General features: G+C 39.2%; 1 protein-coding gene across 1 annotated transcript in view; it reads left to right on the top strand.

Annotated features, from left to right (window-relative positions):
* The window catches only part of LOC143329349 (cadherin-18-like), a 194,364-nt gene that overhangs the window by 75,790 nt on the left and 98,672 nt on the right, over positions 1-19,902 (top strand). Inside the window, exon 4 of the mRNA XM_076745192.1 lies at positions 3,730-3,849. Coding sequence (XP_076601307.1) covers positions 3,730-3,849 — 120 coding nt within the window. The remainder of the gene's footprint in view (positions 1-3,729; positions 3,850-19,902) is intronic.

Here is a 19,902-nt window from a genome sequence, read left to right as displayed (position 1 = left end):
AATGTGAAGGAAGAACAGCTCTGATGTTACGTCAAAGACATCTCTGTACTGTATTGCAGAGATATCTACTAGTTATCATTCTAACCAGCTAGCTGTGGCCCATCATATCTCATAATACCATAATACCCCTTTGTACCTCAACAGGCAATAGTCCAGGCCATCCCAGTAGCTCACCAGGTAGGATGTGGGTACCATGTACTTAGACTGTCCTTACTGCAGCATGTCCGAACCGACACTCTGCTGCACGTCTGCCTCTCCAGTCCAGGCCTGCCATGTCTTCATCAGGGCCTACACATGTGGCTTACGCTGTTGCTAGCACTTATACTTGTGTGCCAGAGTGTCTGTGTTGCTTTGCAATTGCACTGCCAAAACTCTAGATAGTGGTGGGGCTTTTATGTCAATGTGCTGAGTTTCTTTGTGCACATCCTATGTGTACTTCAAATGATGCCAACTGAAAGTAAGTAGATCATGTTGAAGTTAATAAATGTGCAACAACAGTTAATTTTGCTAGAATAACTGCCAGCAGAAAAGAGAGAAGATGTTGGAGGAGATCACTTATATGACCACTGAACCGACTGCCACAGAAGAAGGTGAATTTTCTGTGCTTGTCTGGCCGCTGAGAGACATGGATGAGGAGATGTGTTTCAGATATTTTTGGATGCCAGCAGGTAGATTTGACAATTTGGTTTATTGTTTATTTATTATTGCAACCCTTTATCTTCCACCAATTTATGCACAGTATGCCTATAGACATTACTCAGAGATTGGCAATCACTATTGGAAGTTTAGCTTTAGGTGGAACAAGCTGTAGCAGGTAGCTACAAACTGGCATCAAGCACAGTGTCCTCCATAATTTGGGAGCTCTGTAAAGCTATATGGAAAGCACTGCAGGTAGAGTTCCTTCCCTGTCCCTCTGTTGCCCAATGTGAAGCTATTGGAGCTGATTTTTTTTGATGATTATGGACAGTGTATAACACAGAGTACACAACAGTGTTTGAACAGCATTTATAAACTGGGTTTAAAATTATTCTGTTGTTCAAATCTGCTGCTGCTTCTCCAGCAGTAGTTTGTACACATCAGCCTACGCAGCAAGTCTACAACAGTTTGCCCAAACCTGAATTCTGAAGATGGAATATCTGGTGGTTGTCTATTTTCTCAGCAACTGTTTTTGTGGGTGTCTCCTCAGCAGCTGAAGTGGTGGGCATACTAACTTGAACCACTCCCATCCTATGATTAGAAATGACAAAAACTGCAAATAATTTTAAATTTGTCTTTATTACACATAGCTAAAACTAATGCAGTTCAATAAATCAAACCTTCATTAATGTTTTACTGTTCATTTTTTCTTGAAACCATTTCACAGAGATGTTGAGTGTTTTTTGCTTTTTTGGCTGCCAGCCAAGTTCTACAAACTATGTTTTCTTGCCCTGGAAAACCCTGAAATAATGAACATCAATACAACACGTGACGTGCTGCCAACAACATTGTTATGCAAGTGTTGTTTGAGTAATACAATTTGTCCTGGTGCTCACCTCCATCCCATTTCTTATCAGTTTGCTTTCTGTCTGCCTTTTTTGCTTCCACTGTCTGTTTTTACGGGAGGCTGTACACACACACATACAGCACACAGTGTCTCTTTTGTGGTACACCACTGTGCTTAGTACAATGAATGCTGCCATTACCCAACTAAGTGTAATTAAACGTAGAAAAGTATTGAATTTTTTTTTTGGTCCCCAATTAATGGCAATTAATGCGCGTGACATAAAATATCCACCAAGTAAAATAAGCAAAACATCTGGAGCCAGTGAATGGGAAATAGTATGTATTTATAGACAGACACTAACTGAAGACTTCATGGTGAGTACTTCTTATGTTTATGTACTGTATATAGACTTAGTCACCTGTATAGCTAACATGGTTCTTGCTCAAAGGATCATGTATGAACAGTATGATGAGCTATCCACCACTTTACATTGTATGAATCCACAGTGTGGATTGTTATGGTAGGAAAGGAGAGCATAGCACAGTTTTAGGACAGATACAGGGTATCTCATAGGTAAGAATTGTCTCATTATTCATTCTATTCCATTTGCCTCACTAAAAACTATAATAAACCTTAATTTAACATGAACTGAACACTTAATGCAGTCCTTGCTTGTAGAAAAAAATGCACTGCAGGTCTACCGTGATGAATGAGATGGATAAAAGCTTTGGCTTCTCCTGTCTGCTGCTACATGGTCAGGCTAATGGGCTGTGGATCTTTACAAGAGCACTGCTGACAACACACACTGTGTTTTACTGCAGCTCATAGGGGGGAGTTTAGAGTGTCACATTTACATAGAAACAAGATATTGTCATTCGTTAAAGAAAACAGATTGTGGCTTAGTTTTCCTTTCAGATTCTAATCAGAGGCACACTGCATCAGCAGTGACACTCACATTATGTTCAGTGTTTGGGCTTGCCAGTGATTTAATGTGTTTGGGAAGACTGTTGGTAGAAATTAGATAATAGGGTCAGAGCCACATTTAAAAATTGTAGTCGATTTAGTGGAAGCTATGTCAAGAAGTGAAAATACACATTAAGGTCAAGTACACAGAAAACTTTTCCAGGGCTTCTAACCGCATATCATGACTTACATTAGCAGATGAAGTTTGCTGAGTTGCATGGAACAAAAAAAAAGAAGTGGTACAATAACTATTGTAAAGGGATCTATTCAGTCAGCTAACCTGGCTAGCCGTTTGTTTAGCCAACTTGCAAACTAACTATTCATCAGCAGTACTAACAGACATTGTTTCTTAATTATACAACACATACATACTTACATATTGTGTTGTCTAAATGAATAATAGGCACAAAAAGTTTTGGAATTGGTCCAAGAGATTGCCAGCTGCAGCAAAATGGGCTGCAATGGCTGAAACAAGGGCAACAGCACCCATTTGAGTTTGTCCACTTACAGTGCTTGTTTTTGCCACTTTCAGACTCACGTTGTTTTATAAGTGTCTAAAAACAATATGGAAAGAATCCCTGCAGAGGTGGATCTTTTTATCTTTTTGTTAAAGAGTCATATCCTTTTTGTTTAATCACAAACTGTTCTTCCACTTTCCTCAAAGCTACCAGACTCCATTGACAAAAAGAGCAATTACCTTGGTATTATGGTATTACCTTGCAGAATATATATATTTGATTATGACTGGCTCGGCACAGATCAGGTACACATGGAAATTTGTTTGAACAGGAGGGGCACCAGACATATCTGCCAGAACAAATAAAACATCCCAGGCTACTGCTCATCATCTTTCCCTGTCCATTTCATTTAGCTCATCATCTTTGTACTCTATCTAATGTTGGCTCAGCAGCTATTGAACTTTTTTATTTATTTATTTTTTTAGATTATTTTAAAAACAAAATCATCTCTCTACTTCATGCATGTACTTTTACGAAATCAACAGCGCTGCTCTGTTGCTATGTACTCCAACAGCTAATCTGGGGGTCACTCTCTGTGTTTAGTTTTATTTGGACTCTAAAGACAAGCATTCCAAATAGCCTTCATAGACAAAAAATTACTAGTAACTAGAAGTAATGGACATCTGTATCTAATTATGTTTATGAAATGATTCAATTCATTGTGGTCATTCATTCATTCATGAACACTCCCACCTATTATTTCTTTGTGGTGGTCGGTGCTTTTGGTTAATCACCATCTGATCACTTGTTCCCTTCTCTGTGCAGGAACATCAGTTTTCCAGGTGACAGCCTCAGATGCAGATGACCCGACCTACGGGAACAGTGCCAAGATAGTTTACAGCATCATAGAGGGACAGCCATACTTCTCTGTTGACCCCAAGACAGGTAAAACTGCTTCTGTGTTCACTTTAAAGATGGTTTAACTGCTGCCCAGGGAAGGTTCAAACAGAGAGGTAGGCAGCTAGGGATCACCTAGCACAAGTAGTGCAGTAAACAAAGTAATGATGCCAAAAGGCAAGTAGAGCACTGGGGTTTTTGCTTTGTTGTCTGAATCTATCAAATGTTTTGGAAAATTGTAATAAAAGTATTTTCCAGATTGTGTTTAATGATGCAGGTGGTGAGTTCCTGTGAACTGCTTTTGGCAGTGGAGCCAGATCTTTTAGGGGATTAGTGTCACGGGTGGGGAAGGCTCTTCAAACAGCAGCCTCCACCAGCTCCATTATTTTTAGTGAAAGTGCACCGCAGGTTGTTCACTTTGTATAGGTCAATAATGTTCAGGAAGCCCTGATGGTATTGGTTTAGTTGTCATAACTTTCTTCAGGAAGGCACACATACTATACAGTATACAGCAATTGTAAGATAGAAGGAAAATATTGTATATGTTTCACAACATGTCAAAAGTGTCAGGCAGAATATTCATAAATACCAAATATCCAGTACCAATGTTGTGCAACTAATTATTCTACCAATAGCCACCAAGTAACTATGCTTGGGCAGTTCAAACTGTAATAGTGATAATGAAAAATGCCCATGTGTGCTTCAATAAGGTTTTGATAGCATGCCTAGGGCTAAGAATCATAGCACAGATGTCATTTGAGTTGCTAAAATACCTAAGCTGTCTGATGTAATGTCTGATATCTGCAGTGGAATTTTCTTAGTGCTCCAGTTGTTAGTGCAGTTACATTGGAGAGTGCAATGTCATGAATTCTGTGTTCACTGAAACACCCTGGTGACCTAGGGGTCACCATGTCCTGACGAGGACTTTTTTGGATGTCTTCTACTCTCTTTCTCCCCCCTTATTTTCTCATCATCATCTTTCTACTGTCGCTGTCAAAATAAGGGCAAAAATGCCTGAATTGTGTTTGCTCATTTCAATCATAGCACTTCTATTTTGACTTTCACACACATAATGTAGTGATGTGAGGATTCAGCAGTAAACCCAGTGGTGGTGCACCAGTGTCCACCTACCTGGCTGGCCACTGTTTCTTGAGGCATGCAAGCAGCTTTGCTTGCTTGCATGTACTGAGTTTAAGAACAATCTTGACTCACAGTGGTTTTCTTTTGGGGAATAAAAAGTCAGTGGTATGTGCACATTTCCTGAATCAGACTTAGAATTTTGAAATCAGCCTGAGGACTGAAAACTAGTGGAACAGATGCTAACCTACAAATGTGTGGTCCTTGCAACCTTCCATAGGGTTTGATGCCTTACATCGCTAACCTTTTGAGAAATTACACAGCTCCTTGTCCACCTTGTAGTATCTAAATTCCATGCATTTTGGTAATGAGCATTGGCTGATTGGGATTAGCAGCAGTGTAATTTGCATTTGTTTTATGGATAAATAATTAAACTTTTGAACCTTTTCATAGCATTGTAACTAATATATTTCATTGTTTGAGACATTGAGGTTCAGAGACTTTTATTTTGAATTATTATTATTATTTTTTTAAGTAAATTACAGGTTTGCTTCTGCTTCCTTCTCTTTTTCCTCATTCTCTTTGCTGAGGTGGCAGAGACAAATTATACAATGGAGAAATGCATGAGTATGCAAATAAATGCCTTCCGTTGTGTTTCAGGTCCCTGACAAAGCTATTTTAAATCTAATGCTCAATAAAGCTAACTTCCAGGATGTAACATCAGCTAATATAAAGGTAATATTTAATAAAGCTAACTGGAATCAGGGATAAATGGATAAATAGATACATAAATGGATAAAGCTTCAGCCACCCTCAGCAAATGTGGTGTTTGTTTGTCAAAACTGACACAAATCTGACAGAGATGGCAGATTTAGCTAACACTAATTGAAATTCAGTCAAATAGATGCTGGGGTATACAGTGCCGTTGCTAGGGTCTCTTGGGGATCCAAGCAAGAAATCCCTGGGGCCCCCAACCCACCTGTGCATGCGGCAAAAACTTGGTTGTTGCACACATAAATGCACATTTTCCGGGACATTTGAGATGAATACTGAAAAAATAGATTAGTGGTTCTCAAAGTGAGGTCCAGGGACCAACAGAGGTCAGGCCTATGAATAATCATTGTTGTAAATAAGTGGCTGGGGCCCCCCTAGTGGCCAGGGGCTCCAAGCAACTGCCTGGTTTGCCTGTCCGCATGCCCTGCCCCTGGGGGTATAAATTAATTTATAATATAGTCAGTATAGTTTTTCAAATATTTAATGCCATTAGCTAGAGACAGTCTAAAGTGAATCCTTCATGTCTTCTCCACAGAAAGCTGAGTAATATCTGATCAAATATATTTTAGCAACACTTCCCTTGAATTCTCAGTGTATGGCTGCAATGTCTCTTTTACCTTTTGTTGTGGTGGCCTTGTGCTTGCCTTGTCAAGTTTTTTGAAAGAGCATTGTGCAATAAGATGAGGAATATTTTTGAAATGTTGGAAGTAATGACAGTTAGCTTTTTCTTTTTACCTGATTAATAATCGAATAATCAAAGTTATAATTGACAATTCGATTCATAGCCCTAACTAGTACCCACTGAAATGAATGGCTTCTTGTAAGGAAGGCAAATGCACTGCATATAAAAAAACATACATGCTATGGCATGCTCTTGAAAATTTTCAGGAGTGATGTTAACTGTACACATTTGTAGTAAATAGACATAACACATTAAACCAACATGTTAACACCACAGTGAGTTGGTCTTATTAGCTCTAACCACTAACAGCTTCACAATACAGTGTGCTGTGTGACTTAAAACACATCAAAACTGTCACAAAACCTTTTTTCACAAATAGAAGGAACCAATCACAAACTTCTGCTCCTACAAAAACCTGTAGCAAAATCCGTGCAAAAGCATTTTGCATTGCGGTTTGAGGACTAGATGCTGCGTTTGTATTAATTATGTCTCTTGGAGCATCTGAAAAAGGCTTAGTTTTTACATGCTTTAAAAACAACATTGTGCTTGTTACTGCGAGCCCTGAAGTTTGCCATACAGATTTTGGAATTTGGGGGCAATCTTGCGCTGCTGAAGCTGCATGATGATTTCCCTGAGCACTTCAAAAGTGAAACAACGGGGTTTTGGATAAACTAGATTGAGTACATATATCAAACGTAGAAGCAGGCCACAAGCTGAGGCAACTGAGGTCAGTTCATGCAACACCTCTTCGCCTTCAATGACAATGCCGTCTTCAGGTGCCTTCCACATGCCTCCTAATGACAAGTGAAGTAACTGTGCACTAGGTATTGACTCTGTGATTACTCAGTGATTATTCCAATGACTCATCTTGATCAGAAGATGAAAATAATATCTACTACCACAGTTTATGAAAGTTTTTTGCTAAGGTTGCACCATTATTGCTGACAACGTCTACACTCAGTGGTGGAATGTGACTACAAATACTCAGGTATTATACTGAAGTACAAATTCGAGGCAACTTTTTACTTCTACTACATTTCAAATACAAATGTTGTTATTTTTACTTTTTACTTACTTACTTTTACTTACTACCTGCACAGTAAAAAACATGTGCTATATCTCCAAATTTGGTCAGTAAGTGTGCCTTTAGGGGCTGAGAAAACTTCTACTTCTTAAGCTAAAGAAATTCCCATTTTCTAGCTCTGTGTCATATAAATTGGGGAATTCGAAAGTCCTCTGGCCAATGTTTTCAACATGAAACAATCAGGGGATGACAGGATAATTATGTCATTTGATGCCTAAAAAATCATCAGACTGGATTTGTTTGCTGGTGGAATATACCTTAATTGTCCCAAAATTCAGAATTTCAGGAGTAGAATTCCAATTGCAGAAGTCAATGTTTTGCTGTCTGATGTTGCCCAAAGGTCGTCTTTATCTTGTTGAGAAACTAGTGCCTCTGGTATGCAATTTGGAAAAGTCAGTTTTTCAACATTGCCTCCCCCAAATTCCCTTTCAGTCTTACAGTTGTCGAACTAGCCAAGTTCAGGGAAATCCCCTGTAGGAGGATCACTGACTCATTTCTGATTGTGATGTCTGCTTTCCTGAAGTACAATAATATGAGCAAGATTATATCTTATATTATAATCAATATAAAAATAATCAACTGGTAACTGTAAGTGTAAACATTAAATGATAATGAGTTTAAGCAACTGTTGCAATGACACTGAAAACAATGCCCAATTCACATAGTTGTTATTGCATCTTACAACTGTGTTATACAACTTCTGGCTTATATGGCAACTGAGTGTATATCTGTGTCTCTATTGGCATTTGCTGACTGGATTCCAGCGGCATTCACAAAAATAGAATTCATATAGATTTTGAAGAGTACAATTCAGGCACATTTAATGTACTTGAACCTAAAATTTCTAAACTCTCAAAGCATTTATCATCACATCTAACTCACAGAACTTCATAATAATTTTGATTGTATGTTTTGATCATGATTATGTAATGGTTGGTAATTTTGACACCAGTAGACAACAAATATGATGATGGGATTGTTTCATTTCAAATATTGAAATATTTTTGGTTCATGAATGATTTTGTAACTGAAACACCACATTATGTTAAAAATAAACCATGGTTTATATTTGAATCCAAGCATATTCCTAACCTTATAAAGATAATGGTTAATATCATTTACCAAACTTTTAAGAAACAAAAAGAAAATGTAAAAAAAAAACATAAAAAATAAATAAATAAATAAAAATCCTTAACCTCAATGTTGGGTTCCATGAAATAAATGAAAGTTGCAGTAGTTGCAAGTACGCAAATACGCAAGCAAGTCGATATTTGAAGATTTCTGTGTCAGACCATTTGAAATTTCCTTGTTAAGAACTTTGATGTGAGCAGTGGAAATATTCCTCACTTCCAATAGAGGTGATGAAGCTATATGCATGCAAATGATGTGCAATATGATACTGACACCCCTCTGAAAGTAAAAGGGGCATAGTTTTGAAGCATTTTATATTCCATCTAACAAAGGTATGCTTTGCTTCAAAATGCATTATCCATAGAGCAACTATGACCAAACTGACAGATCAAGTATGGATAAAGCTCAAGAAATGGTGTTTGGTTTAAGGTCACAGTCTAGGAAAAGCTCTTGAAATGTAATTCTGTGCTCAGAGATTGTAAAATCAATATGCAATTGAGTCCTTAATATGAACTAGACAGACAACAACATCAACAATGTCCTTCAGGTCTGTTGAGATCTGCGAAGTTGGCTTCTCACATTTATGAATGCATTGAGGCACAGTATAAGTTCAAAAGGAAAAAATCCTTAAAAAGGCTGTGCACAAAATCTGGAGGAAAGCCAGTGGTAATATCAAAATACGAGAGGTGCTTTGACAAAGTATGCTTTGATTTCACACCATGAGAAATGGTAAAGCTCATTTTTATCAAGGATTCTTAAATGATCTGCATGAGTTCTGCCAAACTTTGTTAAAAATATCCCACACTGTTCCAAAATTACAAGCTCATTAATGATGGGTTTTAACACTTTCTCATACCTATAGCACTTCAGATCATTGCTTTTGTTTAAAGCCGCCAAATAGATAAGACCACGCAGAATTACAGCCCGGTGGCAACTTACCCATACTCCAATCTACAAACCACAAATTTATACTTCCTCATCTACAGCTACATTAGACACAAGATAGATAGATAGATAGATAGATAGATAGATAGATAGATAGATAGATAGATAGATAGATGATATTTTGGAGAATGGAAGAAAGTTCAATCTCAGTATCCTTTTTCCAAGTTTTCAGAATCACTATTGTGAACAGCAGAAACATAACTGACATTGCTCTCTATAATTTTCCCATCTGAGATATCGGTGGCAACACTAGCCAAAAATTCTTCAGTAGAATTTATCCCACAGTCATTCACTGTGCCAGAATGTTTTTTTGTATTTATGTTTTTGAAATTTTCATATATTTTGGCTTTAGTGATTGAGCAGTTCAGATCCCTCCTGCAGCCTTTGCATCTCCACATGCAGCACAGCTGGTAGGTTAAAAATAATTTGGATAAATCGTGGAGCCAATTGTTTAAACACAAAAGTTCTTCTTATCAAATGTAGCAAACCTCTGAATAGACTTTAAAGGGCCAATGTGTAAGATTTAGGTGGATCTTTTGCTGGAAAGGGAATATAATATTTATGAGTATGTTTAGTGTATAATTACCTGAAAATAACAATCATTGCGTGTTCATTACTTTAGAATGAGCTCTTTATATCTGCAGAGGGAGCAGGCCCTCTTCCATGGAGCATGCCATGTTGAACCTCCATGTTTCTGCAGTAGCCCAGAATGGACAAACCAAACACTGACTTTAGACAGGGCCTTTCATGGGTTTTGTGGCCACTGTGGCCTGGATACATTCACGAGAGTAACATACACCTTTTCTTCACAGTGTTTCAAATCTACTTTGATTGATCTTCAACACATTGAGGCCTTTACACTTTCCAAAAATAACTCCCGAGTCACAGCTGGGGCAGCTGTGGCTCAGGAGGTAGAGCTATCATCCATTTATCAGAAGGTCGAGGGTTCAGCCCCTGGTCTCAGCAACCTACATGTCAAAATATCTGAGATACTGAACCCCAAATTGCCCTTGATGCTGTGCCATCAGTGTGTGAGTGTGTGTGAATGTTTAAAAGCTTGTAATGAGCAGGTGGCCTAGCCATTGTATGAAATGGTATGTGAAAGGGTGAATGCAGACTTATGTTGTAAAAGCACTCTCATGTCAGACGAGAAAGGCGCTACATAAATACAGAAATCCCATCTCCATGGCTGCAGTGTTCTGAGTGTAGTCCACAAGTTGTGACTGTGTGCACTGCGAAACATGTGACCCAGCACATAAATGAAGTGATATGACCTGTATGCAAACTGACAGTGAAACTTTACCCAGCCAAACATGTGACCTCAGTTGTATTCATTTTCATACTTATAGATAGGGAGAAAAAAAATGTAGGGAGTTAAAATTCGACATTTTACAAGTTATGCAAGCTATAACATATTACACAGTGAGAGACTACATAGAATGATAATTACTCAGGATCTTTGCATAATGACACTGTAATGTACAAGGGTTAAGAGTGCCATCCATTGGCACTGTAGGTGTCAAAAAGAACTGCTGGTCTGACACAAGTCAAACTATTAGTTAAGATTCAAAACACAAAATGTTGCAGTACACAGTGACAAAGGCACAAAGAAGGCTCACATAGTTTCATTTTGCTGGATCCTGCTAATGATGAGTGATTTGCAGATATTTTGTTAGCCTTCAGTTAGCATAGCACTAGTTAACCCTAACCAAATCATTAAAGAACACCAGTTTTGGAATATATCACTCCTTTGCCTCTGTCAAGAACTTCTCTTTATATGGACATTTGTCTTTCATGCATACTTGATACTTTTCTGATGCTCACAGTGACAGATAATCACAGCTAGTATGCTATCCTCAAAATGCATTCCCTATAGCAGGGTAAGGGAATGGGGTATAATTTAATATGATATAATCCACCATAGTAGACTGCCATCACTACAGCAGAAAGGTGAATGCGACTCATGTAAAAAATTACATTACTTCAGCTACTTCTCAAACACACTTTTTCCAGCGCACACCTTTAAAAAGTCCTCTTCCACTCAAAAAGGTGTTTTTCTTCTTGCTCTTTCAGTAGAATATTTGAGCTTCTCTGTGCAGATTGATGTAGGTGCAGAATTTTCACAATCATCTGCTGAAAGTGGAAAGTTTCTCTGTGCTCATTGAAAATCCTGTTAACAAATGAGGGCCTTAGAGCATCGTTTATGACATCACAAATAGTATGGAAGCCAATCCTGGTTCAAGATTCAATTTATATGGGTAAACTTGAAGCCTTTAATGCACAAAAACTGCAAATGGATTCTTCTTTTATGAAGTAGGAGACATCCCTGTGAAGTAGTTAAACTTTTGAAATGGCATATATTTGTATAATCATAGATTCAGGATTTTTCAGTGAGGGAGAAGATGATGTAAATTTTTAACAGACAACTTTTTTTTGTGAAAAAAATATTAGTCAAAGTACAGTGTTTTATATACATCTTAAGACACGTCCAGGGGAAATCTTTAAAGATGAAATCTGTATACTTTCCTACTCTTACCAATAATAGTCTTTAAATGTTTCTTTGTGGAAATTATTTGCATGACAACAACAGCATGAGTGAACTAAGTACATTGGTAATCAAATGGCTACTGCTGTTGACATGTCAGCAAACAAAATTCAGAAAAGAGGCTTTATATGAAAAAGCTCTTTTCCTCCCTGACACTGCTCTTTGTCCCTGCGTCTCTTTTTCTCTTTACTTCCCCCTTGCCTGTGACTCTCCCAAACAAAGCTTCCCCAGACATGATACTATTCGTTTAAGGCACAAGAGAAAAGTCCTTGTAAAGCCAGTGTAGAGACAATATAAAAGTGTCTTCAGTTAGAGTGCTTTTCAAAGCAAATTCCACTGAATGAATTAGACTTAACTGGTCATATGTCATTGTGGTGGAGTGCAAAGGATGATTTGAGGAGTCTCTGAGCAAAGAGACTTGTCTGTACTCTGGTGGTATGGCAGAGTATCTCTTGTGAAATGAGCTGTGTCCATATCTGGGATTGTAAGACTTAAGTTTACAATATGAACAGCAGGGGGCTGACCACACAGCCCTGGTGGGCTTCGTTGGTCAGCCCTAGAGTTGAGGAGATGTGACTGCCAATGCAGACTGTCAAGAGTCTGTTTATGAAGAAGTCTAGACTTTAGACTGCTTCTTTATTGATTCCAAATTTATGAAATTATTTTGTTGCAGTAGCAATTAAACAAACAAACACAGTATAGAAAAAGTAATAAAAAAGTAACAAAAAATCTAAACAGGAATAACAGTTTGCTAAAAATAGAAATCTAACTAAGTATAACTAAATATATGTATTGTAATGTACAATAATAATAATAATAATAATAATAATAATGCCATATAACTAAGCATATAAACAAGTATTTACAGCAAAAAACTTGTGCAGTTTCAGGTGATAAATACAAGTAAACAGTAGACCGTATGTGCAATGTTGCAGTAGTGCAGATAATATGTAAAATATTGGGGTTTGTGAGGTTGGTGGATTAACTGTTTCAGTTGCTATTGTACAGTGTGATGGCTCGTGGCAGGAATGATTTCCTGAAGCGGTCCTTGTAACAGCGGAGCTGGAGCAGTCTATTGGAGAAGAACCTCTGCTGTCTGTCCATGAGGTGGTGAAGAGGATGTTCAGGGTTATCATGGATAACCCTGAACATCCTCTTCGGTCTTATATCCAGTTGCACAGTATAGTATGCAAGGCCAGGGCACTGAGTTTGCCAGCCAGTTTCATGGGGGACATTGTGTTGAATGCTGAGCGGAAATCACTAAACAGCATTTTGATGTAAGTGTTGTTATTTTCAAGGTGTGTGAAGATTGAATGGAGTGCAGTGGAGATTGCATCCTCTGTGGATCTGTGGATCTATGAGTGCAAAGTGGAGACAGTCTAAGCTGGTTAGTTGTTGTCTTTGATGAACAAGTTTTTTTTAAAGCACCTCATCAAAATGAGGGTGAGTACCACAGAGTGGTAGTTGTTTATACTAGATACTGCAGACTTTTTAGGTACAGGGACAATGGTTGTCTTGAAGCAGGTGGTAAAACTCTCCTGTGACAGTGACATGTTAAAAATCTCTGTAATAACATCAAATAGCTGGTTGAAACATGGTTTGAGGACATGGCCAGGGATATTATCAAGCCCATCGGCATTTCTCATATTCACTGTCAGCAGGGTTCTTCTCACATCCACAGTTGATCCACTGAAGGTGGAGTAGACTTGACAGCTGACTCCTGTTGAGGAGATCAAAGCAAGAAAAAAGTGTGAAGCTCATCTGGCAAGAACCCCACATTCAATGGGGGTTCTTGCTTTTGTAGCTTGTGATGGTCTGGATGGCCTGCCACATATCTTTGGTGTTGCTGGCATTGAGGTCTCTCTGGAGTCTCTGCTGATGTCTTGACATTTTAACCTTTTTTTTTTTTTTTTGGATCCTTTGACCTTTTTATCAGCTGGGAATAAGTTGGCAGGAAAGCAAGGGAAATGAACTGTGGTCTGACAGACCCAAATGGAGGTGGATGAGGGTTTTGTAGCTGCCAGGAACGTTGGAACATGTAAACATGGTTCAAGGTCTTGCTTCCACAGATGGGGGTGTGGACATGCTGGTGGAATTTAGTCAAAATTGTTCTGAGGTCTCATTAAAATCACCTGCTACAATAAAAATACCATCTGGTTGTTTTGTCATGTGACTGCTGATGACCTCATACAGTTCCTGTAGTGCATTTTTGAATTTACATTTGGAGGAATGTAAATTGCAGCAACAAACATACTGATGAATTCTCTGGGCAGATAATATGATTGACATCTTAACATTAAAAACCTAACATTTAACAGTCTGCTTCCCCTCAAGTTACCAGAGTTTTGCATTCTGTCGGCACAGAACATGGTCTCCCCAGCCAATGCAGTAGCTTGATTGTAATGGAGCCAGATCTCCATGAAGATGTGGGCACAACAGTATCTAATTTCCTGTTGCTGAGTTAGTCTAAATCTTAATTCATCAATTTATTGTCCTGTGACCAGACATTAGTTAGAAGGCTGGATAGTGGAATAACAATGGGTTATTACAGCTTTTATCCTGGCTCTCTTCCCTCTCTTCCTTTCATACCACTAGTGTTTGCATTTGGTCTGGTTGGTCTGGCTCAATGGTCAGAAGCTGCTGTGGATAGTAATCATCTTAAGGTTTAGTGCACTTAATTCAGTCCCTGTGCTCCTTTTTCTACTAGGATGAGTATATTTCTGTCATAAGTAATACATGCTTCAGTAATAAAGGTCAAAAAACAACAAATTAAAAGAAAATGCAGCAAAATTTGAGGGATATTCTGGCTGCTGCATCTGCATGCACCAGCATCACCATGGTAACCACTGTGGTAATAATGAGCAGTACACAAGTCACAGTATCTGCGTGGCTTGTCTGTCTGTGTCCAGTAAAAAAAAGCTTCACAATGAGACAACCTTGAAGTGAATCCAGTTCTGAGTTTTGCATCATTTCATTTATAATATAGACGTTTGTGTCCAGTTGAGTAAAACAGATCTTCCTTCTTGTAGAAATGATTTATACAGCCTGGACAAACAATGATCTGTGCCAGTGGCTGGAATAAAAGGGATTGGGTGACTACAGAAACTGGTGAGATGGCGTAATGCATTATCAGTGTCTGTCTTGTCCTATTAAAATTTTATGGGGTTTCATCACACACCTGAATGAGTGGGAGTGGAGCCTCTTGGCATAGGAGTTTGAGGAAAATCTTAATTTTATTATTATTGGTAATTGTAACAAAGATTGGTACAATTATAGATGGCCACAATACACAATTAATGAGATTCAGTAACTTTGGGACAATATAATATGGTTCTTCGTAAAACCCTCAGATGTGTGACAAGTGGGTTATTGGCGAAATCCTTATGAAAAGGCTATGTTTGGTGGCCCGTGTGTGGGCTCTAAATGAAAACCTTGGAATATGGAAAGGTTCTGAATAGAACCCCAGAGGCGGACTGGGTGGCCCCCTGACACCATAGAAGGGTTCTCTGTGAAACCTCTCATAGGGGGTTCAAGGGGAACCTTTAAAAAACATTCTGCCAGGAACAAAAAAGGTTCTCCTATGGGGACAAGCTGATCAACCCTTTATGGTTGCAGTTAACACCTTTATTTTTAAGAATGTATACAGTACTAGTCAAAAGTTTGGACACACTTTCTCATACAATGGTTTTTCTTTATTTTTTAAAATTTTCTTCATTGTAGATTAATACTGAAGACATCCAAACTATGAAGGAACACATATGGAATTATGTAGTAAACAAAAAAGTGTTAAACAAAAGTGTTAAACAACCAGAATATGTTTTATCTTAAAACCATTGAATGAGAAGGTGTGTCCAAACTTTTGACTAGTACTGTACATACAGGTATTTGTCAATAAAAACAAAAGTCAAATATTTGTCCAGAGGATTTCTGGGCATTCCCTCATGCGGCCAGCAAACACAGTCATTTGACCTGAAAGCCACAGAAATTTCATTGTGTGTATTCAAACATTTTCTTGCATGGTGTTTACCAATAAAACCTATGACACCCTGATAGCACGAAGTGAAAGTGATATGTTTTGGCAGCAATTGCTGCTCTCAGGCTTAAAGGAAATGTTTATCTTCACATCCATCTTCTGAATACATTAAGATGAAACAGTACAAAGCACACATCTCATGTCTCTGAAAAGTCTGTAACTTACTCTTCGCAGAAAATGTCAGTTGTAGTCAGATTAGATACACTGCAGCTTTCATTGTGTCCAAAATTGGTCTATTTTTTCTCGTAAAAAGCATGAAAACATAGAGAAACTTCAAAAACCACTCCTGCTAGATGAACGACTTCTCTGCTGTCTGTATTTCCAGCACACTTGTATGTTCACAACATTAATTACGATCCTCCCACACAAACCTTGTGAACAAGTTGGCTTGTTAATGTGTACACAATAGGATTCCCACCTTCTCTTATTAGTCAATTTGTTGATGACCAAGGTGTCAAAGTATGAATGTACAGATACAGCAACATTAATCTAATCTTGGTGCACGACAGGCTTTGAATGGTTATGTGTTTGCACTTTTGCCTTCATGGTTCCATCATTGGATGATGACAATCCCACCCCTGCTCTTAAAATCCAAGCTGGCACACCCTAAAGACAGGGCCACCCCTTAGAGGAAAACCAAAATGGAGTATGGCATCACATGCAGTTACTGTGTGAAGCACCAAATGGGGATCACTGGAACAAAACTGGCCATTGAATCATCTGACAATTCAGTGATCAGTGGATGGCTGGAAAAGGTCAAGAGAATAATAGACTTTTTTGAAAATTTAAACATCACCAGGCCATCAGTATTGTTCAGAGAGGTATACCCAAAAGAAAATATATATATAAGTCAAGTCACACACCAGTTAAACACACTAAAGTCGGCAATTGGGCAAGGGGGAGTAAGGACTGGGCTGGGGCTTACCATGTGGCAGAGCAACCAAAAGGGAGAAGGGGGTCCTGTGACACTGCAAACACACACAAAATCAAAAAGGGGGGACCGTGAACAACGCACCACCACCAGGGACTAAACTGCCACGGTCAGTCTACAACGCCTGGTAACAGAGACACACAGGTTAATAAAACATGCCCAAAAGCTGAATGAAGCTGGTATGGACTAAACAAATGTTTACATAATTAAAGAAACCAAAGAAAAGAAATTAATACATAAGGGCTTAAACAATGGGCCCGAGTCCATAGGCGTGAGCAATCCTGCAGACCCCAGAGCGGCTTGTGCCACATACGCGTCTGAAACAGAGCGGACTCAGGCAGCAGTCAGCCGTACTGGACCAACGCTCCAACCCGACCAAACCCCGAGACAGAGCCAAAAGGAATGAAACTAAACAGAGAAAACAAAAGAAAAAGAACCAAAACAGCAGCGCAACCAGGGAGTGGTGGTAGTGGCAGGCCAGACAATGACACTGGACTGCTAAAGAAACACAACATAAGGTTTAATGAATTAATAAAATGAAACCACCTCAACAATTTTGGAAGAAAACTAAATCAGTACGTACCAGCCACAGCAAACCCCAGGCATCCGGAATGTGAGCCTCGGACGTGCATCTCAAACACACAGCGTAAAAATTACGCTCTGCATTAATCAGCTGGAGCCGAGTGACAAATAAAACAAGTAGGCAGACGTATCAGAGCTGAAGGTAACCGTGCACAGCACAGCAGGGTGCCAGCAGATCACTCCTCTTTCCCCGGCCGCAGCAATCGGTCACCCTGAAAGGAGTGGAGATTGTGTAACCAGCAAGCACGTTAACGCACAGACAACAAGGAGAAGACGGCTGGGCACTTACATTAGTGGAGAGAATAGTGTGCCCCAATGGCGATCACAACACTGGGTTTCCCAAACACAACGCTGCCACACCAAGCCACAGCCACCACGGGAGCAAGTGAGGAACGGAAGAGAGGAAGAGCCACTGCCACACACCTGGATATAAAGGTGCGCATGGCACCACCCAGCAATCCCAATGTTGGGATGCAGTGGCTGTGCCCTGTGGTGCAGTGCCTAACCGTGGCCAGGAGGGAAACAACCTCCAGCCATACCATGTTGAGACCTGTATGATTAGCTATGGGAAGGCTGTGCCAAGGAAAAAGAAGGGAGATGCTCCTTTCAACCCATGGTCAAACCCTATGCCCTAGCCTGATCACTGCACTGCTCTGCCTCTGGACATTTAGCTATCCCACCACTCAGAAGACCCTGTGGTCGCGCATCTTGGTTAAGGCACCTCTCTCCGTTCTGGCTACACAACGGTGGAATAAGCTCCCTACTGAAGTCAGGAGAGCAGAGTCAAACCTCAGTTAGATGGGCAAAAGTGGCAAACCAATGTCATATAACGTAAAATGCACAATTGTCTAATTCGGTACACTCAGGTGTTTGCTGATAGAGTTTCAAGTGGCCTGGTATGACCCAAGCTTATTGTGGTCAATGCTAGTTTGTGTCCACAAACTTGTCTACTTGTGCTTCTGTTACTCTATTTTTACATTCACCCCTATCCTGTAATTGCAAATTGTGGCTGCAGTGGCCACTGGTTCACAAATTTTGCATAGGCTCCTTTTAAATATTTCAGAATGAGTGTATCCTATACTACATCTTGGTCATATCAATGTTAATGAATGAATGAAAGAAGCTACAAATAGTACAGTGAGTTCTTATTGATCGTCTTTGGGGATGGGTACAGATGACTTAAACACCAGTCATTTGTATTTACTTACTTTTCATCATCCACTATAGATGACACAAGTGCAAGTTATCGTGCAACTATATTGTGGCTATGTTCATGACTCCCTCATATTGGCAGACTGTTGGGACAATATGCTATTAATATGCAGTTTTTTGTTTTTTTTTTCCAAAGTTTTCTGAGCAAATTGTGGTTGTACCACTGTCACAGCAGTCTGTTCCTTCCCTTGACTTGAGTAGGCTGGATAATTGCTCCCATGCATATGGCCATGACGTGATGTGTCAACCTCAAGTATGCCAAGCATGATCACTTGGCAAAAAATGCACTTTTTCCAAGAGACATTTTGACATGTGACAGTATGAACAGCACAGGTGCAAATAAAAAAAAATGAATGATGGCTGAGTTCCATTTTGCTGCTCCAGTTTCAGGGTCCTGGTGTTATTCATGCTGGCACACTCTCACAGTCATGGCTCACATGAATATAACAGAGCCATTGCTAATGTTAGTAGTAAGAGCTGCAGTTTTCTGGTCTCATGCAGGGAGCACTAGTTGACTTAATCTTATTTTAATTTCAGTGTCTGTCCCCAAATATCACAAAATGTAAATAAATGTTCCCAATTTGGAGCTCTGAAAGACTGAAACTTTGTATTACAGTTTGTTGAATTTTTAGAGACATGAAATGTGATCTGAATTCATGGCTGTAGCTGTGCTGGCTTCATCTATATTTCATCAGTCATCCACCAGAATAAGAAAAAATACAGACAGACAACACAATGCACCCATTTTTTTTCTTTGCTCTTCTGTCTCTTTTCGGCAGGGGAATCTTTTCCACCTGGAGGGATTTTGTGATTTGCTCTCTTTTGAAGAATTACAAAAAAAAAAAAACTTTTAGAGAGAGGATTTATTAGAAGTCCAGAGCAAAGTCAGATACAGTTAATGTCCTCGTGTAGGTGGTCTAGAGACTTCCACTAGGCCAATTCGACAGCAAGTGCACATGCTCAGAAGAATTCAGGAAGCCAGATGATCTCCCTCACATACAATGGTAGACTAAGGAATCAGAGTTTTATCCAATAGCCTTGCAAGTTATTGTCATGTGAGTTTTACTTCCAGTACTCTTTCTGTTTGAATATAAGTAGCTCTGTG

The sequence above is a fragment of the Chaetodon auriga genome, chromosome 12, assembly GCF_051107435.1.
Source record: "Chaetodon auriga isolate fChaAug3 chromosome 12, fChaAug3.hap1, whole genome shotgun sequence".
Classification (NCBI taxonomy): domain Eukaryota; kingdom Metazoa; phylum Chordata; class Actinopteri; order Chaetodontiformes; family Chaetodontidae; genus Chaetodon; species Chaetodon auriga.
This window is presented reverse-complemented; position numbering and strand designations above follow the sequence as displayed.